Source organism: Tachyglossus aculeatus, chromosome 21 (genome assembly GCF_015852505.1).
Source record: "Tachyglossus aculeatus isolate mTacAcu1 chromosome 21, mTacAcu1.pri, whole genome shotgun sequence".
In the NCBI taxonomy this organism is placed as follows: domain Eukaryota; kingdom Metazoa; phylum Chordata; class Mammalia; order Monotremata; family Tachyglossidae; genus Tachyglossus; species Tachyglossus aculeatus.
This window is the reverse complement of record NC_052086.1, coordinates 3546119-3564659: the sequence shown is the minus strand read 5'-3', so window position 1 is coordinate 3564659 and position 18541 is coordinate 3546119. Positions and strand designations below refer to the sequence as shown.

The 18541-nt window shown below is 54.1% G+C and overlaps 1 protein-coding gene across 1 annotated transcript; it reads left to right on the top strand.

The window, feature by feature from the left end:
* Window positions 1-83: 83 nt before the first annotated feature.
* SF3A1 (splicing factor 3a subunit 1) lies at window positions 84-18221 on the top strand. The gene is made up of 16 exons (XM_038762538.1): window positions 84-224; window positions 10948-11066; window positions 12085-12310; window positions 12464-12721; window positions 13051-13125; window positions 13961-14111; window positions 14258-14451; window positions 14609-14726; window positions 14833-15018; window positions 15477-15598; window positions 15711-15953; window positions 16287-16494; window positions 16798-16952; window positions 17253-17354; window positions 17458-17529; window positions 17728-18221. The coding sequence occupies exons 1-16, from the start codon at window positions 162-164 to the stop codon at window positions 17827-17829; spliced, it is 2394 nt and encodes a 797-aa protein (XP_038618466.1). The 5' UTR covers window positions 84-161; the 3' UTR covers window positions 17830-18221.
* Window positions 18222-18541: the final 320 nt, after the last annotated feature.

Genomic DNA, 18541 nt, shown 5'->3' with positions numbered 1-18541 from the left:
CCTCAGCGGGCCGGGCCGAGCCAACCGGAAGTGAAGGGCCTCGACCGGAAGCGCGGCCTTCTCCTCAGGCCGGGTTGCCATCACCGCCGCCATCTTGTGAGCGCGGGGGACCGGTGTCCTCCCGCCTGTCAGGAGCCGCCACCATTGCCGCCATCGCCATCATGCCGGCGGGCCCCGTGCAGGCGGTGCCCCCGCCGCCGCCCGTGCCCACCGAGCCCAAGCAGGTAGCGGGGAAGGCGGGGGGCAAGGCGGGGCAGGGCCCATAATGGCCGCCCGAGGGCAAGGGCCGGGCTAGGCCGCAGTCTCCATCCCCCCCACCTTACCTCCTTCCCCTCCCCACAGCACCTGTATATATGTTTGTACATATTTATTACTCTATTTACTTATTTAACTTGTACATATCTATTCTATTTATTTTATTTTGTTAATATGTTTGGTTTTGTTCTCTGTCTCCCCCTTTTCGACTGTGAGCCCACTGTTGGGTAGGGACTGTCTCTAGATGTTGCCAATTTGTGCTTCCCAAGCGCTTAGTGCAGTGCTGTGCACATAGTAAGCGCTCAATAAATACGATTGATTGATTGATTACTCTATTTCTTTTGCTTGTATATATCTATTCTATTTATTTTGTTACTATGTTTGGTTTTGTTCTCTGTCTCCCCCTTTTAGACTGTGAGCCCACTGTTGGGTAGGGACTGTCTCTATATGTTGCCAATTTGTGCTTCCCAAGCGCTTAGTACAGTGCTCTGCACATAGTAAGCGCTCAATAAATACGATTGGTGATGATGATAGCTATTCTATTTATTTTATTTTGTTAGTAGGTTTGGTTTTGTTCCCTGCCTCCCCCTTTTAGACTGTGAGCCCACTGTTGGGTAGGGACTGTCTCTAGATGTTGCCAATTTGTGCTTCCCAAGCGCTTAGTACAGTGCTCTGCACATAGTAAGCGCTCAATAAATACGATTGATGATGATGATAGCTATTCTATTTATTTTATTTTGTTAGTAGGTTTGGTTTTGTTCTCTGTCTCCCCCTTTCAGACTGTGAGCCCACTGTTGGGTAGGGACTGTCTCTATATGTTGCCAATTTGTACTTCCTAAGCGCTTAGTACAGTGCTCTGCACATAGCGCTCAATAAATACGATTGATGATGATGATAGCTATTCTATTTATTTTATTTTGTTAGTAGGTTTGGTTTTGTTCCCTGTCTCCCCCTTTTAGACTGTGAGCCCACTGTTGGGTAGGGACTGTCTCTAGATGTTGCCAATTTGTACTTCCCAAGCGCTTAGTACAGTGCTCTGCACATAGTAAGCGCTCAGTAAATACGATTGATGATGATGATATCTATTCTATTTATTTTGTTTTGTTAGTAGGTTTTGTTTTGTTTTCTGTCTCCCCCTTTTAGACTGTGAGCCCACTGTTGGGTAGGGACCATCTCTATGTGTTGCCAACTTGTACTTCCCAAGCGCTTAGTACAGTGCTTTGCACACAGTAAGCGCTCAATAAATACGATTGATTGGCATTTTACTTCTCTGCCATTTCTCAGTAATAATCAATCGTATTTACTGAGCGCTTACTGTGTGCAGAGCACTGTACTAAGGGCTTGGGAAGTACAAGTTGGCAACATATAGAGACAGTCCCTACCCAACAGTGGGCTCATAACAATAATGATAACTAACATTCGTTAAGCGCGTACGGTGTGCCAAGCGCTGGGGCGATCCAAGGTGATCAGGTTGCCCCACGTGGGGCTCACAATCAATCAATCAATCGTATTTATTGAGCGCTTACTGTGTGCAGAACACTGTACTAAGCGCTTGGGAAGTACAAGTTGGCAACATATAGAGACGGTCCCTACTCAACAATGGGCTCATAACAGTAATGATAACATTCGTTAGGCGCTTACTGTGTGCTAAGCGCTGGGGCGATCCAAGGTGATCAGGTTGCCCCACGTGGGGCTCACAATCAATTAATCGTATTTATTGAGCGCTTACTGTGTGCAGAGCACTGTACTAACCGCCTGGGAAGTACAAGTTGGCAACATATAGAGATGGTCCCTACCCAACAGTGGGCTCATAACAATAATGATAACATTCGTTAAGTGCTTACTGTGTGCTAGGCGCTGGGGCGATCCAAGGTGATCAGGTTGCCCCACGTGGGGCTCACAGTCTTCATCCCCATCAATCAATCGTATTTATTGTGCGCTTACTGTGTGCAGAGCACTGGACTAAGCGCTTGGGAAGTCCAAGTCGGCAACATAGACGGTCCCTACCCAACAGCGGGCTCACAGTCTAGAAGGGGGGAGACAGACGACAAAACAAAACATATTAACAAAATGAAATAAATGGAATAAATAGGTACAAATAAAATAGAGTAATAAATACGTACAAGCATATATACAGGTGCCGTGGGGAGGGGAAGGAGGTAAGGCGGGGGGGATTCATTCATTCAGTCGTATTTATAATCAATCAATCATATTTACTTAGTGCTTACTGTGTGCAGAGCACTGTACTAAGCGCTTGGGAAGTACAAGTTGGCAGCATATAGAGACGGTCCCTACCCAACAGTGGGCTCACAGTCTAGAAGGGAGACAGAGAACAAAACCAAACATAGTAACAAAATAAAATAAATAGAATAGATATGTACAAGTAAAATAAATAAAGAGTAATAAATATGTACAAAGATATATACATATATACAGGTGCTGTGGGGAAGGGAAGGAGGTAAGATGGGATGGAGGGGGGACGAGGGGGAGAGGAAGGAAGGGGCTCAGTCTGGGAATCAATCAATCAATCGTATTTATTGAGCGCTTACTGTGTGCAGAGCACTGTACTAAGCGCTTGGGAAGTACAAGTTGGCAACATATAGAGACGCAACAGTGGGCTCACAGTCTAGAAGTGTGAGACAGACAACAAAACAAAACATATTAACAAAATAAAATAAATAGAATAGATATGTACAAGTAAAATAAATAAATAGAGTAATAAATACGTACAAACTTATATACATATATACAGGTGCTGTGGGGAAGGGAAGGTCACTGATGCCCAGTGAAGTGACTTGTCCAAGGTCACTGACTGTCTATTGTATGCAGCGTTTTGGAGAGTTCAGTAGAAGAGAAGCAGTCTGAAGTGCCCTCTTACCTTCTTTTTCCCTGCCCTCCTTATTTTCCCCACCTGTTCTTCGTATTTCTAGACTGCGAGCCCACTGTTGGGTAGGGACTGTCTCTATAAATTCATTCATTCATTCAGTCGTATTTATTGAGCGCTTACTGTGTGCAGAGCACTGTACTAAACGCTTGGGAAGTACAAGTTGGCAACATATAGAGACCCTATCATCATCATAGTAATAATAATAATAATAATAATGATGGCATTTATTAAGCACTTACTATGTGGAAAGCACTGTTCTAAGCACTGGGGAGGTTACAAGGTGATCAGGTTGTCCCACGGGGGCGCTCACAGTCTTCATCCCCATTTTACAGATGAGGGAACTGAGGCCCAGAGAAGATAAGTGCCTTGCCCAAAGTCACACAGCTGACAAGTGGCGGAGCAGGGATTTGAACCCATGACCTCTGACTCCAAAGCCCGGGCTCTTTCCACTGAGCCACACCGCCTCTCTATGTTGCCATCTTGTACATCCCAAGCGCTTAATACAGTGTTCTGCACACAGTAAGTGCTCAGTAAATGTGAATGAATCCACTGTTGGGTAGGTACCGTCTCTGTGTGTTGCCAACTTGTACTTCCCAAGCGCTTAGTACAGTGCTCTGCACACAGTAAGCGCTCAATAAATCTGATTGATTGAATGAATGAATGAATTGCTAGCCTTAATTCCCCGAGTAATAGCCCAATCCCTATTTTGGAACTGCAAAAATTATGCCAAAGGTGGGGTGATTAAGTTTGTAAATGTAGTATCTTACCATTTCTTATTTTGTAATTGATTAATGTCAATGTTAAGCTGACTTTCGGTTATTAAAGTTCCCATCATGAACAAATTTTTTTTTAAAGTTAGGCTATAATCGATTATTTCTATCATGCATTTAATTATTTTCCATAATGCACATCAATCTGGTATTTATTGAGTAGCTTCCTATGTGCTGAGCACTGTACTAAGTGCTTGGGAGAGTACAGTGCAACAGAATTAGCAGACGCATTCCCTACCCATAATGAGCTTGTATAAAACTGCCTTTCATTCAGGTGTGGTCATGGAACAGATCTGTCTGTGAGAGTTTTTATTCTTCCTGTTTTTGTGGAAAAGCAAACCAATGGAATCTAGCTTTATTTCTATTTATTCTGATGGCTTGACACCTGTCCTCATGTTTTGCTTTGTTGTCTGTCTCCTCCTTGTAGACTGTGAGCCTGTTGTTGGGTAGGGACCGTCTCTATATGTTGCCAACTTGTACTTCCCAAGCGCTTAGTACAGTGCTGTGCACACAGTAAGCGCTCGATAAATACGATTGAATTAATGAATGTGGTGTAGTGGGGATTAGAACGCACGACCTCCGACTCCCAAGCCCGGGCTCCTTCCACAGAGCCACGCCATTTCGGCATCATCATCATCATCAAAATACACCGTATTTGTTAAGCAGTGTGGCCTAGTGACAAGAGCCCAGTCCTGAGAGTCACAGGACCTGGGTTCTAATAATAATAACGGTATTTGTTAAGCGCTTACTGTGTGCCAAGCACTGTTCTAAGAGCTGGGGGAGATACAAGACTGTATTAAACTGTGAGCCCACTCTTTTAGACTGTGAGCCCACTATTGGGTAGGGACTGTCTCTATATGTTGCCAACTTGTACTTCCCAAGCGCTTAGTACAGTGCCCTGCACACAGTAAGCGCTCAATAAATACGATTTATGATGATGATACAAGGTCATCAGGTTGTCCCACGTGGGGCTCCCAGACTTAACCCCCATTTTACAGATGAGGTGACTGAGACCCAGAGAAGTGAAGTGACTTGCCCAAAGTCACACAGCGGACATGTGGCGGGGTCGGGATTGGAACCCACGACCTCTGACTCCCGAGCCCGGGCTCTTTCCACTGAGCCACGCCATTTCGTCATCATCATCATCAGTAAACACTGTACATGTTAAGCAGTGTGGCCTAGTGACAAGAGCCCAGGCCCCTGAGAGTCGCAGGACCTGGCTTCTAATAATAATAATAATAATAATGGCATTTATTAAGCGCTTACTATGTGCAAAGCACTGTTCTAAGTGCTGGGGAGGTTACAAGGTGATAAAGTTGTCCCACAGGGGGCTCACAGTCTTAATCCCCATTTTACAGATGAGGAAACTGAGGCCCAGAGAAGTGAAGTGACTTGCCCAAAGTCACACAGCTGACAATTGGCAGAGCTGGGATTCGAACACACGACCTCTGACTCCAAAGCCCGGGCTCTTTCCACTGAGCCACGCTGCTTCTCTAATAATAATAATAACGGTATTTATTAAGCGCTTACTATGTGCCAAGCACTGTTCTAAGCGCTGGGGGAAATACAAGGTGATCAGGTTGTCCCACGTGGGGCTCACAGATTTAATCCCCATTTTACAGATGAGGTCACTGAGACCCAGAGAAGTGAAGTGACTTGCCCAAAGTCACACAGCAAACCTGTGGCAGAGCAGGGATTAGAACCCACGACCTCCGACTCCCAAGCCCTGACAGACTCTTGCCACTAAGGCACGCTGCTCTCTGTTTATTCATTCTTTCATTGTCGTATTTATTGAGCGCTTACTGTGTGCAGAGCACTGTACTAAGCGCTTGGGAAGTCCAAATCAGCAGCATATAGAGACAGTCCCTACGCAACAGCCGGCTCGCAGTCTAGAAGTCTCTGCTCATCTAATCCCGGCTCCGCCACTTGTCCGCTGTGTGACCTCGAGCTAGTCGCTTCACTTCTCTGGGCCTCAGTCACCTCATCCTTAAAATGAGGATGAAGACCGTGAGCCCCACGTGGGACAACCTGATTACCCTTTATCTGATAATAGGTTGATAATCTGATAATAGGTTGATAATAACAAAGGTGGTTTTTGTTAAGCGCTTACTATGTGCCAAGCACTGTTCTAAGCACTGGGGTGGATACAAGGTCATCACGTTGTCCCATGGTGGGCTCACAGTCTTAATCCCCATTTTACAGATGAGATAACTGAGGCACAGAGAAGTTGTGACTTACCCAAGCGCTTAGAACAGTGCTTGGCACATAGTAAGCGCTTAACAATTACCATCGTTATTATCTTCTAGACTGTGAGCCCACTGTTGGGTAGGGACCGTCTCTACATGTTGCCAACCTGTACTTCCCAAGCGCTTAGTACAGTGCTCTGCACACGGTAAGCGCTCAATAAATACGATTGAATGAATGAATGAATTATTGTTGTTATTATTATGTGCCAGGCATTGTTCTAAACTCTGGGGTGATACAAGCAAATTAGGTTGGACACAGTCCCTGTCCCACGTGGGCTTACAGTCCCCATCCCCATTTTACAGATGAGGTAATTTAGGCACAGAAATGTGAAGTGACTTGCCCAAGGTCACGCAGCAGATAAATGACGGAGTCGAGATTAGAACACATGACTGACTCCCAAGCCAGAGCTTTATCCACCAGGCCATACTGTTTTTTTAATTAGTGTTTACTGCGTGCCAGGCACTGCTCATTCACTCGTTCACTCATATTTATTGATCGCTTACTGTGTGCAGAGCACTGTACTAAGTGCTTGGAAAGTACAGTTCGGCAATAGAGACAAATCCTGCCCACAACAGGCTTACAGTTTCAAAAGGAGGACCCAGATTTCAAAACAAGTAAACAGGCATCAGTGTAAGTAGAATTATAGATATGTGCACATCAAAACAAGTAAACAGGTATTAAATAGAATTTTAGACGTGCATATCATCATCATCATCAATCGTATTTATTGAGTGCTTACTATGTGCAGAGCACTGTACTAAGCGCTTGGGAAGTACAAATTGGCAACATCTAGAGACAGTCCCTACCCAACAGTGGGCTCACAGTCTAAAAGGGGGAGACCGAGAACAAAACCAAACGTACTAACAAAATAAAATAAATAGAATAGATATGTACAAGTAAAATAAATAGAGTAATAAATATGTACAAACATATATACATATATACAGGTGCTGTGGGGAAGGGAAGGAGGTAAGGCAGGGGGGATGGAGAGGGGGACGAGGGGGAGAGGAAGGAAGGGGCTCAGTCTGGGAAGGCCATATATACACATATATACATATATATACACATATATATATATACACACACATATATATGTATATACACACATGTATATATCCATATATACACATATATATATATCCATATATACACAAGTGCTGTGGGGCAGGGAGCGGGGGTAGAGCCAAGTGATTGAGGCCGGGTGATGGAGGGGAGCAGGATCTGAGGGTAAGGGGGGCTTAATCTGGGAAGGCCTCTTGGAGGAGGTGAGCTCTCAGTAGGGCTTTGAAGGGAGGAAGAGAGCTAGTTTGGCGGATGTGAGAAGGGAGGGCGTTTCAAGGCAGGGGTGGGACGTGGGTCAACGGCGGGACAGGCGAGAACGTGGCCCAGTGAGGAGGTTAGCGGCGATAGAGGAGCGGAGGGTGCGGGATGGAGAAGGGAGTTGAAGTAGGAGGGGACAAAGGGATGGATAGCTTGGAAGCCAATCGTGAGGAGTTTTTGTTTAATACGGAGGTTGATAATAACCAAGATGGCTTTTGTTAAGCGCTTACTATGTGCCAAGCACTGTTCTAATCAATCAATCAATCAATCGTATTTATTGAGTACTTACTGTGTGCAGAGCACTGTATTAAGCACTTGGGAAATCCAAGTTGGCAACATATAGAGACAGTCCCTACCCAACAGTGGGCTCACAGTCTAAAAGGGGGAGACAGAGAACAAAACCAAACGTACTAACAAAATAAAATAAACAGAATAGATATGTACAAGTAAAATAGAGTAATAAATATGTACAAACATATATTCAAACATATATTCTAAGCGCTGGGGTAGATACAAGGTCATCACGTTGTCCCACGATGGGCTCACAGTCTTAATCCCCATTTTACAGATGAGATAACTGAGGCACAGAGAAGCTGTGACTTACCCAAAGTCACACAGCTCACAAGTGGCGGAGGTGGGATTAGAAACCGTGACCTCAGACTCCTAAGGCTGTTCTCTTTCCACTAAGCCGTGCTGCCTCTCTGTGCTTCTTTGCTTTTTTTTTTTAAAGGCTATTTTTTAACCACTCGCCCACAGGCACCGTACTAAGAGCTGGGCTAGATACAATTTAGTCCAGTCGGCCTTAGTCCGTGTCTCCATAGTCCAGTCTTTATCCCCATTTTCCAGATGAGGGAACTGAAGCCCAAAGAAGTGAAGCCAGTTAATCGTATTTATTGAGCGCTAAATGTGCTGACCATTGTATTAAGCGCTTGGGAGAGGACAGTAAAACAGACACATTCCCTGCCCACGGCGAGCTTACAGTCTAGAGGGCGGAGACATTAATAGAAATAAACAAAATGACAGATGTGGACATAAAGTGCTGCGGGGCTGGAAGGAGTGGTAAATAAAGGGGGCAAGTCAGGGCGACGCAGAAAGGAGCGGGAGAAGAGGAATGGAGGGGGTAGGCATGGAAGGCTTCTTGGAGGAGGTGGGCCTTCAAAATATAGTAATTGTCGGATATGTAGAGGAAGGGTGTGGGCGAGAAGTCAGCAGCGAGGTAGACGAGAGGGGAGCCTGGGTTGGAGCCCCGGTCCTTCTCGTGCCTCCCCGTCTGGGCTCCGGCTGTTCAGCATCCTCCCGTCTCCCAGGAACGGGTGCGACTAGAAAGTAGCCGTAGGGCCCAGAGAGGATTGAGGAAACTCACCCAGTTGACTATCACGGTGTGGTTACTCAAGGGAAAATTAGGGATATTTGTATTAGACTGCACATGCCTTATGTGATAATAGTAATAATAATGATGGTATTTGTTAAGCGCTTTACTCTGTTCCAAGCACTGTTCTAAGCACTGGGATCAGATTGTCCCACGTGTGGCTCACGGTCTTAATCCCCATTTGACAGCTGAGGGAACTGAGGCCCAGAGAAGTGATGTGACTTACCCAAAGTCACACAGCTGACAAATGGTGGAGCTGGGATTAGAAACAAAGCCCGGGCTCCAAGAGGCCTTCCCACACTGAGCCCCTTCCTTCCTCTCCCCCTCGTCCCCCTCTCCATCCCCCCCATCTTACCTCCTTCCCTTCCCCACAGCACCTGTATATATGTATATATGTTTGTACATATTTATTACTCTATTTATTTATTTTACCTGTACATACCTATTCTATTTATTTTACTTTGTTAGTATGTTTGGTTTTGTTCTCTGTCTCCCCCTTTTAGACTGTGAGCCCACTGTTGGGTAGGGACCGTCTCTCTATGTTGCCAATTTGTACTTCCCAAGCGCTTAGTACAGTGCTCTGCACATAGTAAGCGCTCAATAAATACGATTGATTGATTGATTGATTTCCACGAAGTCACGCTGCTTATTACAAAGACCACATATTCCCCTTATATGTGTAGACATGATAATCGTGGTAGTTGTTAAGCACTTACTGTGTTTCAAGCACTGTACTGAGGTCCGGGGTAGATACGAGATCGATCCCACATGGAGCTCACAGTCTATGCAGGAGGAAGAAGTGGCGTAGCCTAGGCTAGAAGCCGGACCTGAGAGTCAGAAGGACCTGGGTTCTAATCCCAGCTCCACTACTTGTCTGCTGGGTGACCTTGGGCAAGTCACTTCGCTTCCCTGTGCCTCAGTTCCCTCATCTGGAAAACGGGGATTGAGACTGCAAGCCCCGTATGGGACTGGGACTGTGTCCAACCTAATTAGCTTGTATCTACCCCAGTGCTTAGTACAGTGCCTGCCACGTAATCAACTAAAAAAAATTCCCAGTTTGCAGACGAGGGGACGGAGGCCCAGAAAAGTAAGTGACTTGCCCAGGGTCACACAGCAGGAGAGTGGCAAAGCCGGGACTAGAACCCAGATCCTCTAACTCCCAGGTGCATGCTTTTTCTAATAGGCCCTGCTGCTGTTTTAAGTACATAAGCGCTTAGTACGGTGCTCTGCACACAGTAAGCGCTCAATAAATACGACTGAATGAATACAATACGGTAGAGCTGGTAGGTGCAGTCCCTGCCCTCAGGTAGCTTACAGACATGGGAGTGTATGAACTGGGAAGAGCTGACCTTTGCACTTGGAAACGTCATTTGTCACCCCTCCCCAGCCGCAGGGACCGTGCCCAATTCCCAGCGCTGTATTTTCTCTCAGTGCTAATTATAGTGTTCTGCACCCGGTAAGTGATTAACAAATACAGTCGCTACTGCTGATAGTGAAATTCACCTATGAGGGAGGCTGGGTTTTTTTTTTTTTTTGAAGGTAAGCCCACTGTCAGCAGGACGTGAATCAGCGGTATCTATTGAGCGCTTACTCTGCGCAGAGCACCATACTGAGCGCTTGGGACGGTGTAATAGAGCGGGTAGGCCCGATCCTTGCCCACAGCGAGCTTCCAGTCTTCCGACTGACGCTACAGGTGGAGGAAGAGTAAGGATAGGGACATAAGTGCTGTGGGGACCGGAGCTGCTGAATGGTTCCTCCGTCGTGGCGCTGGGCCGCCTTGAGCCATCCGCATTTGCTGGTCCAGCCCTCCGATGGCCACCAACAAGTCCCGCGAGGCAGTTATTTGGGGTTTGGGGGTGCTCCCCCGGATCTCTTGCCCGGCCCTACCGTGCCCTCACCCAACGGGTGGTGCCCCGTGGTCGAGCAAAACGCTCCCATCCGACATTCCAGGACCGGCGGTCGGCAGCGGCCCGTTGCCGGGGTCACGGGGCGGCCGCCGATTCGGCAGGAGGCAGCTGATGTTGCCCTCTCCCTCAGCTCGTTTCTGGCCAGGAGAAGCGCCCCGAGCCCCCTCAGCCCCCTCTTGCTTGTCCTTCTAGCCCACGGAAGAAGAAGCCGCCAAGGAGGAATCCACGCCTTCCAAGCCCGTGGTGGGAATCATTTATCCTCCTCCCGAGGTCAGGAACATCGTCGATAAGACCGCCAGCTTCGTAGCCAGGTGACGCACGGCAGTCAAACAATTGGCGTGCGGGTTTTAAGAGCATATTACGTGTCCTCAGCGCTGTACTAGATTAGAAGGTCATCCAATCAGACACCCTCAGGCCCATTTCAAAGAGCGGGGCCTAATCCCCATTCTGGAGGGAGCCAGGCCCCAGAGAGGTAGAGCGACGTGCCTGAGATCACACAGCAGGGAGGGCCAGACGTTGGATTTGAACCCGAGTCTCCTGACTCCATATACTTTCCACTAGGCCCCGCTACCTCCCTCTGCCCACACCCAGGACGCATCCTTGACTCTGGTTCGTGACTTTCCCCGTTTCAGAATCGGGTTGGTCCGTGAGTTTCTGTCGCGGACTTTCACTCGCGTTAATTTGTGTTTCCCAAATGGAAAATTCCGGTGGGCTTTGCCGGCCCCAAATTACAGGTAGAAATGTTTGCATAGTTAAGTAAATCGTGGGTGGGGCCGGGGATGGAACCCACGATTCCTAATCCCCGGGGCTCCGGGTGGACGGTCCCCGTCTCGGAAGTGTTCGCCCCCAAAATACCCGATCCTCCCCGGCTGGGCACCCCCACCCCGAGGTCAGACTGTGAGCAGAAGAAATAGAAATCCCCAACTCAGATCTTCTTGGAAATTCATTCATCCATTCAGTCGTATTTATTGAGCGCTTACTGTGTGCAGAGCACTGGACTAAGCGCTTGGGAAGTACAAGTTGGCAACAGATAGAGACGGTCCCTACCCAACAACGGGCTCACAGTCTAGAAGGGGGAGACAGACAACAAAACAAAACATGTAGACAGGTGTCAAAATTGTCAGAACAACTAGAATTAAAGCTAAAGGCACATCGTGAACAAAATAAATAGAATAGTAAAAAATGTACACCGATCGTGCATCCCCCGGCTGTAAATAGAATAGTAAATACGTACACCGATCGTGCATCCCCCGGCTGTGAGAGTCTTCAGCGGAGGGGGCGGAGGCTCGGGGCTCACCCGTCGCCCCCCCCGCTTTCCTCCCGGTCCAGAAACGGCCCGGAGTTCGAGGCGCGGATCCGTCAGAACGAGATCAACAACCCCAAGTTCAATTTCCTGAACCCCAATGACCCCTACCATGCCTACTACCGGCACAAGGTGGGCGAGTTCAAGGAGGGCAAGGCCCAGGAGCCCTCCGCCGCCATCCCCAAGGTCATGCAGCAGCAGCAGCAGCAGCAGGCGCAGACGCAGGCCGCTCAGCAGCAGCTCCCGCAGAAGGTGGGTCCCCCGCCCCGGCCGCGGGGCTACCGGCGGATTTCCCCCTCCTTGCCTTCGGTTCCCGTTCCCCTCTCTCTCGGCTAGCGTCGCTCCCCGGGGCCGCCCGGCTGCCCCGACCTGGTCACCGTTTCCATCTCCCCGCCCGTGCCTTAGGTCCAGGCCCAGGTCACCCAGGAGGCCGTGGTCCCCAAAGAGCCCCCCACCGAGTTCGAGTTCATCGCCGACCCGCCCTCCATCTCGGCCTTCGACCTGGACGTGGTCAAGCTGACCGCGCAGTTCGTGGCCCGCAACGGGCGTCAGTTCCTGACCCAGCTGATGCAGAAGGAGCAGCGCAACTACCAGTTCGACTTCCTCCGCCCCCAGCACAGCCTCTTCAACTACTTCACCAAGCTGGTGGAGCAGTACACCAAGGTAGCCGGGCGCGGCTGGCATCGGGGGGCGGGGGGCGGAGAAAGACGCCTCTTCCCCGACCCCTCCCTAGCGAGCTCGGGCACACCGTCCTGACTCTTCTCTCCCCACCCGTCGTCCCCCGAGGGGACCGGCTGGCCTTGTTTTTCTTGGCCCCGGGTGGATTTTTCCCTCTCCGACCTTGGGCCGGAGGGAAAGGGATTTTAGGTCCTCCCCACCCCGGCGTTCTCGCAGAAGGGGAGACGGGTCGGGAGAGGCTAGATCCCCCCCTCCGAAGGTGGCCCACGTGCCTCCCCGCCACCGGATCTCATCCAGACCCCTTTGTCTTGCAGATCCTCATCCCCCCCAAGGGCCTCTTTGTCAAGCTGAAGAGGGAGGCCGAGAACCCCCGGGAGGTCCTGGATCAGGTGAGCCTCAAGCTGTGAGGGGGGCGGGGAGGCCGGGAGATGGCAGGCGTCCGGAAAGTGGCATCCCCGGGGGCCTCACCCAAGGGTCCGGATTCTGTCCAGGCCATGGCCCGATAGGCCATCTCGCCCGATCCAAGGAACTTGTGACGTCGAACGGGGTCGGGCCAGGCTCCACGCCGAGGTGGGGAGTCCCCGGGATCAGCGGCTTAGCCGAGCTGGGCATCCATCCAGTGGGTGGCCTAGGTGCCCTGCCTTGGGAAGCAGGGTGGTCCCCTTCCACCTCGTCCCTCTCACAGCCGCCTGGAAATCATCATCATCCTCAATTGTATTTATTGAGCGCTTACTGTGTGCAGAGCACTGGACTAAGCGCTTGGGAAGTACAAATTGGCAACACATAGAGACAGTCCCTGCCCAACAGTGGGCTCACAGTCTAAAAGGGGGAGACAGAGAACAAAACCAAAATACTAACAAATTAAAATAAATAGAATAGATATGTACAAGTTAAATAAATAGAGTAATAAATATGTACAAACATATATACATATATACAGATGCTGTGGGGAAGGGAAGGAGGTAAGATGGGGGGATGGAGAAGGGGACGAGGGGGAGAGGAGGGAAGGGGCTCAGTCTGGGAAGGCCTCCTGGAGGAGGTGAGCTCTCAGTAGGGCCTTGAAGGGAGGAAGAGAGCTAGCTTGGCGGATGGGCAGAGGGATTGGGGGCATTCCGGGCCCGGGGGATGACGTGGGCCGGGGGTTGATGGCGGGACAGGCGAGAACGAGGTACAGTGAGGAAATATCCCTCTCCTCCCCTCCCCGCCCCCCGATGCGGCACGCAGGTGTGCTACCGCGTGGAGTGGGCCAAGTTCCAGGAACGTGAGCGGAAGAAGGAGGAAGAGGAGAAGGAGAAGGAGCGGGTGGCCTACGCCCAGATCGACTGGCACGATTTTGTGGTGGTAGAGACGGTGGACTTCCAGCCCAGCGAGCAAGGTGGGATGGGAGGGCGGGAGGCCCCTTGGCCCCCCCGGCGGGCGGGTTCGTCCCGCCGCTTCCCGAGACCCCCGGGCCGCCACCGGGGGAGGGGGCTCCGCGGCCCGCCCGCCGCCCGTTCCGATGGAGTACCCGCTTCCGTGCAGGAAACTTCCCCCCGCCCACCACCCCCGAGGAGCTGGGAGCCCGCATTCTCATCCAGGAGCGCTATGAGAAGTTCGGGGAGAGCGAGGAGGTGGAGATGGAGGTGGAGTCGGACGACGAGGACGAGAAGCCGGAGAAGGCGGAAGAGGCGCCGTCCCAGCTGGATCAGGACACCCAAGTGCAGGACATGGATGAGGTAGGGGTGGCGCGGGGAAGCGCTTAGTCCAGGACTCTGCTCGCGATAAGCGCCTGATGAGTACGATTAAATGAATGAAAGAAAGGACGGGCGCCCGGGGCCGACGGGAGCAACCTCCCCTCTGCCCGCCCCAACAAGGCCCCCGCTCGCCTTTCAGGGCTCGGACGACGAAGACGAGGGGCAGAAGATCCCCCCTCCCCCCGAGGCCCCCATGCCTCCTCCCCTGCCCCCGACGCCGGATCAGGTCATCGTCCGGAAAGACTACGACCCCAAAGGTGGGCGGCCCCTGAGGCGCGACGAGTCCCTCCCCGGGCCCCGGCGAGCCCCTCCTCACCGACGCCGTCTCTCTCCTCCCCTCCCCTTCGTCTCCTTTCCGCGCAGCGTCCAAGCCCCTGCCCCCCGCCCCGGCCCCGGACGAGTACCTGGTGTCCCCCATCACCGGGGAGAAGATCCCCGCCAGCAAGATGCAGGAGCACATGCGCATCGGGCTCCTGGATCCCCGCTGGCTGGAGCAGCGTGACCGCTCCATCCGCGAGAAGCAGAGCGACGACGAGGTCTACGCCCCAGGTCCGCCCCATCCCTGCCCCCGTCCCCACCCCCCCACGGCCTCCCTTCTCCGGAGCAGCCCGGGTCAGCCGCTCCAGCACTCGGCACAAAAGGAAGACATCCCTCCCCATTCCCTGGAGGTTTCACTGGGCCCTCGGGGGGATGCACAATCAGTCAGACGTGTTTATTGAGCACATTGTGTGTGCAGAACACTGTTTGGGAATCGACAGACGCGTTCCCTGCCCACCGTGAGCTTCCAGTCTAGAGGGGAGGTGTAGAGCCGGGAGCCCCGCCAGGCCTCAGTTTCCGGGGAGATTGCCATCCCGCCTGGCCCGGAACTAGGGTGACACAGGCCGAGGCGTGGTGGGGGGGTCCAAGGGGGGGCTTGAGCTCACCCCTGGGGGTCAGTGGGAGCCGTGGGCCGCCTCACCCGCCTGTGCTTAGCTCCCTCTCCCGCCCCGGCCCGCGCCCCTCCCCAGGGCTGGATATCGAAAGCAGCCTGAAGCAGCTGGCTGAGCGCCGTACCGACATCTTCGGCGTGGAGGAGACCGCCATCGGCAAGAAGATCGGCGAGGAGGAGATCCAGAAGCCGGAGGAAAAGGTGCGGTCTAGGCCGGCCGGGCCTCCGCCCCCCGCCCGCCCCGGCGGGCCCCGGGGGCCGACCCCCGACGCGGGCGGAGCGCTGAGCGGCCGGCCTTCCTCCCTCTCCCCAGGTGACCTGGGACGGCCACTCGGGCAGCATGGCCCGCACCCAGCAGGCCGCCCAGGCCAACATCACGCTCCAGGAGCAGATCGAGGCCATCCACAAAGCCAAGGGGCTGGTGCCCGAGGACGACAGCAAGGAGAAGATCGGGCCCAGCAAGCCCAACGAGATCCCCCAGCCGCCCCCTCCTTCGTCCGCCCCCAACATCCCCACCTCGGCGCCCCCCATCACCTCCGTGCCCCGACCCCCCGCGGTAAGCCCCGGCTCGGGGCCCCCCTCGTGGCAGGGCCGTTGGGGCGAATCGGGGACGGGCACGGAGGTTTTGGCCCCCGAGTCCGGGCCGGTCACTGTCGGGAGGGGGGCCCGTGCTGCTCTATCCCTGCTGAGGGAAGCGAATCCGGTTCTGCGGTGCCCGTTGTGGAGAGCTGGTACGGTAGGGCTTCCCCGGGCTCCGGTCTCCCTGCCCGCAGCCCGGGAATGGAGTCGATGGCTTGGGTGCTGGAGCCCTCGGGCGGGTGGGCAGGTGGTTCCTCCGCGGGGAGGTGGGCTGACCTGACACGCCGTCCCTCCCGCCCTCCCTCGGCAGATGCCCCCCCCGGTCCGCGCCACGGTGGTGTCTGCGGTGCCCGTCATGCCCCGGCCCCCGATGGCGTCGGTGGTCCGCCTGCCCCCGGGCTCGGTCATCGCCCCCATGCCGCCCATCATCCACGCCCCCCGCATCAACGTGGTGCCCATGCCGCCCTCCGCCCCGCCCATCATGGCGCCCCGCCCGCCCCCTATGATCGTCCCCACAGGTCAGTGATCAGCCGGGTTGGGGCGGGTGGGTGCCCGGGCACCCAAGGCGAACCCGCTGCCCTGCCGCCCACCGAGCTGACTGGAGTGGTTCCAAGCCCGCGCCTCAGCGACCAGGGGAGGATGTGGGGCGGGAGAGCGGGCGACGACGGAGGCCGTCCGGGTGGGCTCCGTGGGGGAGACTTGGGCTGAGCTGGCTGGTGTGGGCCAGAGCCTGCCGGAGGCCTGGAACCTGGGGTGGGCACCTCGTCTCCCCTGCCCCCCCGGGGAGGCTCACCGTCTCTGTCTCCCTCTCTGTATGCCAGCGTTCGTCCCCGCCCCGCCTGTGGCCCCGGTCCCGGCACCGGCCCCCATGGCTCCCGTCCACCCTCCGCCTCCCCTCGAGGACGAGCCGGCGTCCAAGAAGCTCAAGACGGAGGACAGCCTGATGCCAGAGGAGGAGTTTCTCCGCAGGAACAAGGTGGGCGGCCCCCTCCCCTGGACCACACCGGGAGAGAGCCAGGGCAGGGAGCGTCCAGGTCGGCTGCTGCCCCCGTGGAAAACGCTCCCGCCCAAGCTGGTCCCTCGCCTTGGCATTTGGGGCAGAGCCGGAAGAGGCCGTGTGGGGATGAGACGGTCGGGGAGGAGCCTGGGCCTTACGGGACCCGCTAGTCGGAAACTAGAAATGTCCCGGAGGAGGAGGAGGACTGAGGCAGCGGCCAACCTCCCGGGGTCGGACCGGGTGACCGTGGCCCGCTCTGACCCGTCCTCTCGTCCCCAGGGCCCCGTCACCATCAAAGTCCAGGTCCCTAACATGCAGGACAAGACCGAATGGAAGCTGAACGGCCAGGCGCTGGTCTTCACCCTCCCGCTCCCGGACCAGGTAGGTGCCCGGCTCCCGGAGCCGGTTCTCCCCTCGCCCTCCCCCACCAGTCCTCGTGGCTGCCCCCGGGCCGTCGAACCGCCCTCTGGTCTCTGCCCCGCAGGTCTCCGTCATCAAGGTGAAGATCCACGAGGCCACGGGCATGCCGGCCGGGAAGCAGAAGCTGCAGTACGAGGTGAGTTGCCCGGTGGGTACGGTCGCCCCCGCCCCAACTTTCCCAGCTCCCCCGGCCCGAGATCTGGGCCCCGGAGATCCGGGGGAGCTCCGGTCCTCGGCCACGGGCCCAGACCCCCTTGCAAAGTCCGTTGGACTCTGCCCTGGATGAGGTACGGACCCACCGTGCCGACCCCCCTCTCCGCCCCGTCCCCCGCAGGGCATCTTCATCAAGGATTCCAACTCCCTGGCGTACTACAACATGGCCAACGGTGCCGTGATCCACCTGGCCCTCAAGGAGAGAGGAGGCCGGAAGAAATAGAGCCGGGCGGGACCGGCAAGCGCCCCGCAGACGGGACCCCCGGGGCGGGCGGGAAGGGTCGGGAGCTCTGTGCTGCGGCCCATCCCTCCCATCGCGCGGCGGGGTCGCCGGCCCTGTGGCCGCTACTCTCCATTTAGGGGTGACCGGACCCCCCGTGGTTTCCGAAGCCGGGCCGGCGCGCCCAACGTGGCCTCCCACCCCCCAGCCGGGAAGGGGGCCCATCCGGGGTCGGCTTCCACAGCGGCGGAAGCTGTTTCGCTTAGGTTCCTCCCTCCCTGAACTGAGCCATCCCCTCCCCAAATCCTCCTCCGCCTCTTCGTTCCGGTTAAAATCCCACCCCCGCCTCTCCCGCGTGCCGTCCTGGATTGAAAATAAAGTTGAGCCAATAGGAGCCGTACTCGATGGTGGTTTCCCCGAGACCGATTTCGGTGAGGCCGGCCTGGGCCTCGCCCTGAAGACCAAGGTGGGGAGCGGCGGTGGTCTTGGGGGGTGACGGGGCAGGGAGCAACGAGTCGCCGGCAAAATAGACAAGTGGGGGTTGTGCAAGAAGGTGGGCATTAATTAATTAATAATGGCATTTATTATGTGCAAAGCACAGTTCTAAGCGCTGGGGAGTGTACAAAGGTGATCAGGTTGTCCCACGTGGGGCTCCCAGTTTTAATCCCCATTTTACAGATGAGGGAACTGAGGCCCAGAGAAGTGAAGTGACTTG

Bases quoted from the DNA above. Each gene is read 5' to 3' on its own strand.
- SF3A1 (XM_038762538.1), top strand. From the start codon at position 162: ATGCCGGCGGGCCCCGTGCAGGCGGTGCCCCCGCCGCCGCCCGTGCCC. The intron at 14,112-14,257 runs GTGGGATGGGAG...GCTTCCGTGCAG, and splicing joins CTTCCAGCCCAGCGAGCAAG to GAAACTTCCCCCCGCCCACC. The intron at 17,530-17,727 runs GTGAGTTGCCCG...CGTCCCCCGCAG, and splicing joins AGCAGAAGCTGCAGTACGAG to GGCATCTTCATCAAGGATTC.